The sequence below is a fragment of the Acipenser ruthenus genome, chromosome 17 (genome assembly GCF_902713425.1).
Source record: "Acipenser ruthenus chromosome 17, fAciRut3.2 maternal haplotype, whole genome shotgun sequence".
Classification (NCBI taxonomy): domain Eukaryota; kingdom Metazoa; phylum Chordata; class Actinopteri; order Acipenseriformes; family Acipenseridae; genus Acipenser; species Acipenser ruthenus.
The window spans coordinates 23806156-23818984 of record NC_081205.1 but is presented as its reverse complement, the minus strand read 5'-3'; the positions used below and the strand labels follow the sequence as shown (position 1 = coordinate 23818984).

Genomic DNA, 12829 nt, shown 5'->3' with positions numbered 1-12829 from the left:
TCCACTGATTGTGAGGCTATTTTCTGATCAAGTCACCAATACCATATGCTCAAGCATTACTACAGTCGGAGATGTAAAAATATCCCGAAAAAGCATCTGTCCCAATTAAACGAGAGGCATTTGAGATGCCCTCCACACTTTTTTGTTTTTAAATGAAAAGAAAAATGAAATCGCATCACATTATGATTAAATGTTAAATACCTTATTTAAAGTAGAAGTCACTTTTTTTTTTATTCCTAAACAAAACAGTGGTTCATTTATTTCTACATGAAATGAAAAAAGAATGAAATCACATCTTATCACACCTGCAATGTTGACACACCAACTTTCTTTGCAACAGCAGCCTAAGAAACCACAGGGGACTCCAGCTCCTTCAAGAGTTCAATGTGATTTATGCAAGTCACAGCATAATCACATACTCGCTGCACTGCGCTACGCAAACCTGTCTTGCTCTGAAAAGCGATCTCCGTTCATCATTTGAAAATACTGTATCCCAATTAAGTGATATCAATGGCAGAGTTGTATCCCATTTAAGCAGAAACTATCTATATACAATGATGTACTTACAGTGTATCTGAAATTGTGCTACTAGTTAAATAAATACTTGGCTTTCATTGTAGGTTTTGAACAATAGGCGACTATTGTGATATTATTGTTAAGATTTTGTTATACTGAAATATTCTATTATGTAAAGCTTCTGCACCATGTAATTAAACTAGGCAAAATTATGTTGGTCCCCTGTCTATTGTGGGAGATAACTTTTAAATGGATTTAAAGTGTGTGACATAGGAAGAACCACTAACACTAGAGAGAAATTTGCAATTAAGGTTTTAGATAATCGTGTTACTTTTTGCCATTAATCGGTAATTGATGATTTCATCATTGTCCATTGGCAATTCATATATATTTTATCATTATGGTCTGAAATAAAAATGAACAATAATACGCTTGGTGAAGTCTTCAGAGTAAGTACGGACACCCATTCAGTGTATCGTTATTGCATTTTGATCTGACCTAAATCAACTTTTGCTGCCCGGTAGAAAATTAAAAGATGTCATAATCTTGTCTTCTGTTTTTATATTCCTTACTTCCATAGTGCTAACCGTAAAGTAAGACTCATAATGCTTGTGGCCAATGACCTCTGCAGAAAATTAAAGTTTCTGTTTTTACCGGGCCTCAACCCTTAAGCTTAAGAAGCTTAACTGCGATCCCTTAATTGTCTTTGGAAAGGCTTGTCGTCTTCGCTCGGAAACTTGAAAGGCTTCTGTCTCTGCAGCGTTCACTGAATGCTGCCACTACCTTAAAATAAACTGGAATATTCTATTCATTGGATCCTTTACCATCTGCGAAAACAACGCTGGGTCACAGAATGGCGGCAAATGATTACGAGAAGCTGCACTGCAGGATGAAGACAGCTGACGGAATGGAGCGCAGGACGTTACAATGCAAAGTAATGTACTGTTTAGATTTCAGTCAAGAAAAAATGTTTTTGGTAGTGTTTGTCTTAAATTAATATGGCATATTTCATTTAGTTTTATATTCCAAATAAGACAAGATTTAAAATGTGTAGCATCTGTCAGACTGCATGGAAACATGGAGAGTAGTGTACTGTACTCTCTGAGTCACCAGCTTCCCACATGCTTAAACCTCATTAATGGGGTTGGCTATGAAGATCATATATTCAGCATTAGTCATTTTACTCCCTGATAGTAGAGCAACCCTAATGATTACTTTGTAGTCTTCATAGCAGGGGACAAAGAGATGCAGTTTGAGTGTTCCTACCTACATATGGATTAAACATACCGTCTTTGATGTTTGCATGTATAATGAATTGATTGTGTTGCAAGCAATCATAGAAATTTGACATAGGACTTGCCTTTGGCAGACCTGGTTTCACATACAGTATATTGGGTAGGAATTAAATGAGTATCACTGAGATACATTCTAAGAAAACTGACAAGGTTTTTAAACATATTGTACAAATTCCATGTGACCAGCTTACCAAGAAGACCACTGGTCATCAGCTTCTTTCAGTAATGATCTAGTCGGCCTCTATTAAGACCAGTCCCTTTGGTGTTGATGATAGACTGTGGCTCTACTACAGATATTATATGGCTACACTGACATAAACACCTTCCATTGATAGTCCTTTTATTCATAGTTGGCATTTCTCCTTTCTAGATTCCTTTCTGCATGTGCAACACACGTAGTGTAATGTACAGTACATTTGTGTAGAAATACAAAAAAAAGAAATTAAATAAATTCATTGACAAACTTGGCTTCTAGTTGAAACGTTATTTAATGTATTAATCTTTTAAACGTAGAACTATAGAGTGTTTTATAGTTATATATGATGGAGCATGTGTTTGTAAATGTTATTGTGTATATAAAACCATGTGTAGCCCCCACTGACAAAGCCAGTAGGGAATTCTTTAAATCTTTCTTTGAGATTTTGATACAGTTACTAGTCCTATTTATCATCCTCATTCTATTGTATGTTTGTAAACTAGATAAAGTATTTTTAAGTGATAGTTAATGTAAAAGGCAGACAAAATACAAACATATTCCACTTTAGTGTATCGCACAGGGTCTTCATTTGAGATATGGCTGTTTGCACAAATGTGAATTTTTGCGGATCAGCCTGAACATGTGTACAGTATGATTCATGGGGCTCTGAGTGTAGTAACCATTTAGGTTGAGAACGGAGGACTGCATAAAACTGTTTCCTGTTTTGTAACATTGCTAAGTAGCGGTCACGTTGACAGCTGTTGACATCTATGATTTTGCTCACAGTCTGACCATCCTTTTTTAAAACTGGAAGCATCTACTCTAAGCAGACACAAGCATCTACTGTAATGATACCATATATCTCTTACTACTTTTAAGATACTCCCTTATAAATGGTATTTTAATTACACACACTCCTTTTATAAATGTTGCAGAGTTTTCATTTATTTTGTTTAAATGTGTTTTTTGCTTACCACCTTCAGGGCTCCATAGTGAAAGCCATGGTCCTGAATCCGTTAAAGGGGAGTTCCTGTGAGTGTGTTCAAGATTTGCGTTTAAAAACTCACTGTTTTCTGGGGAGAAGAAATGATCAGTGGTCATTTTTATTCTGGCTGCTTTACAGAATTTCCACCTTGCTCAGGCTTGCTCGGAGAGGAAAATATGCCGGTGACTTTATTAAACATTTTCATACATGCAGAAACAGTAATAAAGAATGTTCAAGAACATATAATAACAGTTTAATGAACCCGATATAGAATTAAATGTTATGCAAATTCAGGGGGTACTATTCCTTTAAGATCTCAAACTCCCTTTGAAAGAAGCTGCATATTGGACTGAGGTCAGGGGGGGGGGGGGGGGGGCCTAATACTGTAACTGCTGCAGTGAACAGGGACAATAAATCAATAAGATGTGAGGGTGTTCTACTGAGAAGAGGCACGTTTTTGTTATTAAAGCAATATTTGAGAGCAGTGTGCAAGAAAGTGCCCTACATTTTGAATGTTGTCATACTGAGGAAACTGAAGCTGCTCATCCTTTTCACTTCAGTGGAATGGAGTGCTGTGGGATTTTTTAAAACCTTTAATTTGTTTATGTGCATGGGTTCAGTGGGGATTCATATATCCCAGTCTTAGTTTTATAAATTCTGCTTTTGTGTTTTTTGCGTCTAGTACAGTGGGGGCACGTGAGAAGCGCAGTATCGCAGTTCTTTTCAATATACACGACTACATACTGTCATGATTTTATACTTGTGATACAGTAGACACTTCACAGAAAAAATGTGTGGTTCAGCTTTACTGTAGTTTAGCTAAGGAAACCTGCTTGCCATTTTTTGCTCCTGAGACAAACAGAGGTCTTTCAATCTTAGCCATAGATGAGAGGTGTATTTGTCACATTAGTTTTATAGGAAAGTTGAGTTGGCAGGCTACAGTAAAATGCAGATACATGTCAATAAACCTGTTTTCATGTTATGGAAAAGCTATTTTCGAAACATGTGGCAATCCACCATCACTGAACATGGTAGCTTGAAGCAGGGAAAGGATAATTTTGTACTCTTCCGAATGCTTGAAAAAGCAGAGTGTGGCGAGTTGCTTTTTTGGGAGAGAAAAAAGCAAAACCTTTTGCAAGAGGTGTCAAACAGAGAGATGGATTGATGCCTTTGCAGTTGTCACATGAAATACAAATGGAAGCCGCTGCTTGAGGGAACGCACTCCTGGGAGACAAGCATACACAGAATTCCAGATGAACTGAAACAGCCTGGGTAACCCTTGCTAACCTCTTGGAATGAGACATTGCTTATCTTGTGTGGTGAAGATTAAATTACTATTCATAGTGTGAGAGCACAGCCAGATGGTAGAAATGTGGAGTTTAGCCCACTACATTTTATGTTGAGAGAAGGTTTTATATATATACAGCATCTACAGCATGTTCCCCAATTCCCTATACTAGTGATTCAAATTATAAACAACTTCTCAGACTAACTACCGTTTCTGTCTCACCCTGGCACTTTATAACACAGACATCTTATTCAGCATTTGTTTTGTAACTACCTGTAACTAAATATTAGGCCAATTATGTGGTTATCTTTCCTAATGTATTTACTTTTTTGTTGTGAGAGAAGCTGCGGCTTTCTCCGGGAGACGAGACGCTTCAGCTTCACTTCACTTCAACCCGGCTCCGGCAGTCGAACCTGGGGCGAGCCCATTCCCTCTTCCCCTCTCCTGACCGGCTCTCCTTCTCGCACTTGGTTTGCTTGTCTGTCGCTTTGAACTGAACTCCCGGCCGCCATTTAGCCAGGCTATTTATAGTTTAAAAACTGTTAATTAAAATGATCCATGAGTGGGAATGTTACCTTTTTTTTTTTTTTTTTATAAAAAATATAGCGTTGATTACATTGTGCTTTATGCATGGTTAATTCACGGTAAGTTACATTTTTGCTTCATTATATGTGTATTAGAGAGGGAGTTATTTTATTTTGTATTTCAGTCAGATGTGTGTTATGTGTCCTGCGGCACCCCCCACCCCCTCCCCCTCCCCAGTTTGTATCGCTCTTCGGTTATAACGCTCATATTATGTGTTCCCCGAGACCCGTGTTATAATGAAGGAGCACTGTATATATGTGTGTGTGTGTGTGTGTGTGTATATATGTGTGTGTGTATATATATATATATATATATATATATATATATATATATATATATATATATATATATATATATATATATATAAATATAATATATATATATATATATATATATATATATATATATATATATATATATATATATATATATATAATAGATAGATATATACCATTTTCACCCACATAAAGCAATGGAACAATGAAACATTTTCAATGAAAAATATATTCTGTCCAATGCTACTTTTTTCAGCTATTTTCATTATTGAATCCATGAAAGGGTTAATGGCTACCCAATAACAATAATAGTCTGATTAGCAGGAGGAAACACCAGTTATTATTATTATTATTATTATTATTTATTTCTTAGCAGACGCCCTTATCCAGGGCGACTTACAGTTAGTGGTAAAGATCCACAGTCAGGCTGGTCAATTTGTTTATCTATTCAGTATTCAGTATTCAAACTACATGCAAGGAGGGCTATAATCTGAATTCCAGAACACTGCATTTTTTATGGTCCCATTTTGGACTGAAAATAAAACTTATTCCAGTGAACGAAATATGGGAATTGTTAACAGTGTAGTGCCCCATGTAGTTTTAAGAAGATTGTTGCCATATGGGCCCATGTTGAAACTATTACTGTAGATCTGTCAGAGTGTCCTCCTGCACACACTTCACTAGCAAGTGATTTCAAGCTTGTAAACAAACCAACAATGTCTGTTTCTGTGGAAGCGCAGAATGCTCGCTGTGGAAGACTGTACAAAACAGGCACAGAAGGGATATATACAATTGTAGTCAAAAGTTTACATACCCCAATGGAAATTTTATAATTTCTAGAAATTTCTCAAACAATGTATTTTAGGAAAAATCTTTTGTAGCAAATGTTTTGTGGATGAGGAAAAAAAGTTACAAGAAATAGATTTCTACAATTATTTATTTCAGCAATTTCTTCTATAGTATTGTCTACAAGGTGCTAGAAATTACAATATGATAATGCAGAACCTAATTCTAGAAAAGTCTCATGCTGGACTGTAGGTGAACATTCTTAGAGAGTATAACAGGGTTACGCATAGGATGATTGCTGTCATTACCAGTAAGTCAATATGGGAGAAAGTAAACCGCTATCTGAAGACCTTAGGCAGAAAATTATTTATTGTCATAAAGCTGGAGAAGGATACAAGATGATTTCCATGCATTTGGACTATCCCAATTTCAACTATTGTTTCTATTATCAAGAAGTACAAGACTCATGGTACTGTCACAACACTCCCTCGGTCTGGAAGAAAGAAGGTTCTTTCACCAAGAACAAGTAGAAGAATAGTGAGGAAGGTTAATAACAATCCGAGATTGACTGCCATAGATATTCAAAGTGAATTGGCTGCAAGTGGGACTGGGGCTTCCATTTCAGCCATAGATCAAGTATTGCATGTAAAGGTCTCAATGGTTGCAGGCCAAGGAAAAAAAAGTCACTCTTAGGAAGGACAATCGCTTAAAGTTTGCAAAACGGCATTTGAATGATGGGTGTGAGTTCTGGTCAAAGGTTTTGTGGATTGATGAAACAAAAATGGAGCTATTTGGTCACGCTGGAGAAAGTCTGGTGAGGCGTACAAAGAAAAGAACACCATACCTACTGTCAAACATGGAGGTGGTTATATCCTTCAATATGGTTGATATTCCTCTAATGGCACAGGAAATTTAGTTCCAATACATGATAAAATGGATTCCATAGAAACCCTCATCTATAAAACTTGGTTTAAAGCGCAACTGGACGTTCCAACACAACAACAATCCAAAGCACATATCAAAATCTACTTCAGAATGGTTAAAGAAGAATAAAATCAAGGTTCTGGAATGGCCTAGTTAAAGTCCCGATCTAAATCCGATTGAGAATCTTTGGTATGAGTTGAAGGCTGTGCACAAGAGAAATCCTTGGAATTTGAATGAACTGGAACCATTTTGGGTTGAAGAATGGTCACAAATCACTAAAGAATCATGCCAAAAGCTCACTGACAAATCCCCTAATCGTTTAAAAGAAGTTATTATTGCTAAAGGTCCCACAACTAGCTATTAATTTCATTTTTCTTGTTGGGGTAATACTTTTGATTTACCATTTTTGGAGTTTTGCGTTTCTTGTAACTTTTTTTCCTCATCCACAAAAGCAAAACTTTTGCTACAAAAGATTTTTTATTGTAATTTGTTGGAGAGATTTCTAGAAATTATAAATTTCCATTGGGGTATGTAAACTTTTGTCTACAAGTGGAGACAAAGGAGGCTGTGTGGTCCAGTGGTTAAAGAAAGAGGCTTGTAACTAGAAGGTCCCTGGTTCAAATCCCAGCTCAGCCATTGACTCATTGTGTGACCCTGAGCAAGTCACTTAACCTCCTTGTGCTCCATCTTTCGGGTGAGATGTAATTGTAAGTGACTCTGCAGCTGATGCATAGTTCACACACCCTAGTCTCTGTAAGTCGCCTTGGATAAAGGCGTCTGCTAAATAAACAAATAATAATAATAAAGTGTGTGTATATATAATGCTATTATAAACCAAAGACATTCTTAAAATGTGTTTTCAGGTGTTTTGGACAGGATCACTTAGGCTGCCGGAAAGCTTCAAGATTCAAATGTTTTGTATACCTGAGGTTTCTAGTTCAGTTTAGTTTTGGCGAAGTCCTGCAGCTGTAAGAAAACGCTGAATATTTGAGATCCGATCGCTTTGGCGGTTGAACAGGGTTAACCCTGTAACTGAGGCTGACGAGGCACTGTGGTAAACCAGGTCAGGCTAAAAACAGCCAGTGTCTGCTTGACAAGAGAGGAAACTCAAATGCTCTGGCATCAATAAAGCCAGTCTGCGGGGCTCAGAAAAGGAGGCTACATGTCAGTGTGGCTCAGGTGCAGCCACAAATACAACCAGAGTAAATTAAGTAGGACATTTTTGTTTTCTTACGGATCAGCACTAAAATGTTATAAATCTGCTGAAATATGAAAGGTGTTACGTGACTAGATTTCTTTAATGTTCTAGTCTGTCTGTCTGAATGTGTATTTTTAAGATACAGTAGTTCCCACTTTAAGGTCTTATTGCTTAAGGAGGAAAAAAAAGAAACAAGCCTTCTCTCATCAACAAAGCTTTCCATGCCCCTTGTTCTGCTGCAGATCTGCGGTACTCACTTGAGGCTCTTTCAGTTTATTAATACAGGAACTTTAAGTAGTTAGCTGTTTAAAAAATGTTTTAACACTATAGGCATTTAATCTCCCAAACACTAACTTGTTAGAAGAAGCATTCATATAGAACATTTTCTAATTTCTGTTTTTAGTGAAATATACTATCCATAAAAGCATAGGCTGTGCAATACATTTTCATACAGTAACTTTTTTTTTTTATAAGAATTGTATAAATATTTACCCACCTTGCATCCATGAAGCAAACCAATGTAGCATGTATTATTTTGTAGTTCAGTCTTATTTCCCAGTTTAGATACAGGGGGGTTATATTCTGAATTCCGCAACACTGCATCGGTTATATCTGCACAGATTGGCTTCTGTCAACTTGTTTGAGACGAGAGAGAAGCAGCTGATAATCTGAAGTTCTTATTAGTTTCTTTTTTTTATTATTATTTCAGCCCAAATTATTCTTGCTGGGAAACAGCCTACAAATCAGCATTCAATACCTTCAGTGTTTCAAAGTAAAACAAAATAAAAACATAAATATCCTGTGTATAATACACATCGGTGAGCAGCCTGGTGAGTTTTATAGAATGAGCACAGCTTAATAAAACAAATACAGTATACTTTAGATAATTTAATAATAGTATTAATAATAATATCTTTATTTTTACATAGCACCTTTCATAGTGGACCACCATCACAAAGCGCTTTACAGAGGTAGGCTGTGAACTGTGCATTGCAGAGTCACTTACAATAGGACATTGATTTAACATTTCATCCACAGGATGGAGCACAAGGAGGTTAAGAGGTCAGTGGCAGAGGTGGGATTTGAACCGGTGACCTGCTGGTTACAAGCCCTGTACTTTAATCACTGGACCACACTGTCTCATAATCAGTATTAGCGGAGTTGTTATGGTCCAGTCAGTATAGTACCTCTGTTTAACTCCACTGTCTCTTTAAGCTGCCAGTGAGCTTGCTTAGACACTTGACAAATCCTAAGGGACAGAAGGTATTCAACAGGCCCCTATGTGGGTGTCTGTTGTGGGGTGTTAGAAGTTGTAACTGTGACATGTGTACTCGGCTCCTGTTATAGGTCGTCACCTGGTCATGCCCAGAGCCAATGAAATAGGGTTGGGGAGGGGGGGTTAGTATCTCTTCAGTAATTCTTGGGAGTATGACTGTCAACATGTCACTCGCATCTTGTGTTCACCCTGAAGGTGTAGACTGACAGATTCCTCCATGCTAGCTGGTCATTTATTTGATTTATTATGTTGAAATGTTTGAAACAAAAAGCATCCTGGTTGTTATATGATTTTATGTTTAAAGGGTGTTTCCCTACAAAGCACATCTTCAGTTATAATTCTACAAAACAGCAGACCATGCAGTGGGATATAAATTACATATTTCATTTTTTCTCTTTCAGAACAAGGATTTTTTTTTTCCAGTAAAATAACACTGCCCTCTACTGTTTCATTGTAGGTACTGCTGTAATTCTCATGTTTTATTAAATACTCTGTACATTTAATATGAAATATTTTAATTCATTACTTCCCACTATAGGTGTTTTGTATTGCTGCTGTTTTTTGTGCGTTCCTGTTACAGTTGGCGCAGTGTATTTGAGTCCTGTCGTGTGTTTTTTTCTAATGAAGTGATAATGTGGAACTGTTCATTCATACAGCATGTTAGATTTGTGAGTTACTCGGGGGAAGATGCAAACTGATGCTGGTTTCAAACCCCAAGTTTCAAGGCGAAGTGCAGCTGCACAGTACAGCAGGTAAACTTCTATATCTGGTACCAGTCGTTCAGTCATTTACACGTAATACTACTTCATTCCAATGATGAATCACTGAACTGCTTAAATGATTTGGTTTTTACTTGAGTTGTACTGTAAAATGATGTGTACCAATTGTCATTTATTTTAAAATGTACAAAACAGGCACAGAAGGGATATTTTTACCTGTTTTTACCTTTGGGACACACTTTTTTTAGGTAAGTTTCAGTCTAAAATGATTTTTTTGTGGATGTTTCTATAAAATGAGACCATAAAACCTGAAATCCCAACGACGAGGAGTCATTCCCTGCAATCAGCCCACAGACTAATATTTTGGTATAAGATGGAAGACACTGTTGATTGGAGTCTTTGTGTAGGCTGTTTGAAGATATCTAGACGTGTTTTGCTTAAATATTATATTGCCCTGGGGAATTTTAAATTGTAAACTATCACCACAGATATTGCTCTACTAGCATTGTTTACCCTAAAGATAACCCTAATATAACTAATAATTTGTCATTTTTCCTATACTGTGATACCTGTCTGTAGCTTTGAGTGGAGATATACAATACTTTCTACCCTATATACAGGTCTATAGTATTGAAAGAGTATTGTAAAAAAAAAAAAAAAAAGTTACATTGGCAGTCAAGGTACAGTTTCTCTGCTGAATGTTGTCAAGCAATTACTTTAGTTTAAATACTGAGTCTGCAGTGTGGCTTCGACCACAAGGTGGCATTGTTTTTTACAGCCTGCTGGTGCTGTTAATATTTAATTTTAAGTGTCAGACAGACATTTTTGTTTTGTTTGTGGTGCTGTTTCTTTCTACTACTGTTAACATGTGTTCAAGTAGGTGCTAGGGGAATGAGTGATGGAAACTCATACATGGCAGCAGTAATTGGAGCTCCTTTCATCTGTGTGTTTTATAAGTCAGTCTGCTTTTATAAGCAGCAGCACAGACTGCGGTTACTCAGCACTGGAACAGCCTTCACCTGGGGGCAGCTCGGTGCATTCACTCTTCAGTCCTGCACAGAGAACACACTTTAAACACATCTTTATGAAAAGGGACTAGCTTTTGTGCGTTTTGAATGGTTTTCATTTCTAATTGAATTTGTACAGTTGACCTGTCTCTCTCCTAACTGTTTTAAGTGTCTTCTCATGATGTAATCTGAGCCGCAAGATCGTTTTTGGTGAATCTGCAATAATGGATTAAATGAATTGTAATCGTTTAAGTACATGCCGATGTCTGTTAGTTCTGCGTTCATCTTCTGTTCTGACGATGATACTGGGTGTACATGTTTATGGTAGTGTAGATGTAGTGCTAGAATTTAGATCCATGAATACATGGCTGTCAAGCAGTTGTCTCACTTAAGTGATGCTGGATTCAGAATTGCTTGTCTAAAGGGAGTCCTATTGTATATTGCAATGATGTAACAGAAAGGTTTATTCTGTGGATCTACAGTGGCAGAGCTAAGTATGAAATAAGGACCAAACCTAGTATTTAACTTGCAGGAAAACACTTGTATTCTAGTATTCTTCTTACTCGTGTAAAACCAATACAAGATCGTTGTCTGTAATGCAAAAAAATAATCATGCAGGTTTTCTGGCGCTAGTGTTTCTTTCAATTTTAGTATTTGTTTTAATTTGAGTTTAAATGATGGATTACTCATTGCAGTCTGGTAATCCAGTTCAGTGTCTAAAAAACAGACCTTTTGTATATAGAATAATGTGCTAATTTTGATTTTGTTTTTTTGTTGTGCAAGCAAGAGTTTTAAAACAACCAGCTTACTGGCCTGTTTCAAACCTTTAGTTGTATATGTGTTTTCATCATTCTACAGAAAGCTGAATTTGATGATCGTGAGATATTTAATTTAACGGTTGACAGCTCCTAGTACATGAAGATGTTCTCTCAACGTTGGTGATTAACCGCACTCTAGTTCAGTGGTTATCACAGTTAATTGGACAAAGGAAGGCAAAGACACCTTTCAACCTGCCGCTCATGACTTGCTTAAAATGAGTGTTTGGAACAGGCTTCGTCTGTCCATTGGTCACACATGGGGGCCCCAATTCACCCTTCACTGTTCACGTCTATGTGAGCGAGTTGTTTTTCAACAGCCGCCCTTTAAGTTGACGTATTTGTTTCTCTTTAATTCGTCTATTGCAGTGAAGCAGCAGTCAAAAGTCTAGTACTGTTGTACATGTATTCAAATTTGACAGCATTTTAAAAGTTATGTCAATTGTCATTTGTAATGCTTGCTGGGAGAATGATCACATGACATGCTTGAAAGGTGATGTGCAATGGGAGATGTGGAGTGGGTGTTCTCGTGGATTGGGATGTTAGTTTGAGCCTGCAAAAGAGAAGCCTGATCTACTGTATACTGCATTCAAATGAGCTGGAGTGAATATAACAAGAGTGTGTATATAAAAACAATATCATTCTGAATTTTCACAGGGACACAGAACACTTGTTGGATGCCAGCCTTCAATTTAGTTAGTGTTTTTTCCATGGCAACAGCACAAATTGGCCAACTGACTGACTTTTACAATCAGTGTAACTAGACCTCATTGAATAACCAAATGTGAAACATTCTTAGGTCAGTGTAGCTGTTTCTATTACATTTCTTTTTGGTGTATTTTATTAGCGCTTAAGGTCACAACCAGCATATAGGCAGTAACAGCGCTAGACCGTTCCTTCCACTTACACTCCTGTGCTTCGATATCCTTCTGTGTACATTCATAGTTTTGAAGCTCCTGTCAAG

The 12829-nt window shown here is 37.0% G+C and overlaps 1 protein-coding gene across 27 annotated transcripts in view; it reads left to right on the top strand.

The window, feature by feature from the left end:
• Positions 1–12829, top strand: part of LOC117423772 (disks large homolog 1) — a 172399-nt gene that overhangs the window by 36909 nt on the left and 122661 nt on the right. Inside the window, exon 1 of one of the 27 annotated variants that reach the window (XM_058990183.1) lies at positions 1280–1450. The exons of the other annotated variants lie outside the window; for them this stretch is intronic. Coding sequence (XP_058846166.1) covers positions 1370–1450 — 81 coding nt within the window. The 5' untranslated portion in view covers positions 1280–1369. Of the gene's footprint in view, positions 1–1279; positions 1451–12829 lie in introns of those variants that run through there. 27 annotated transcript variants of the gene reach the window in all.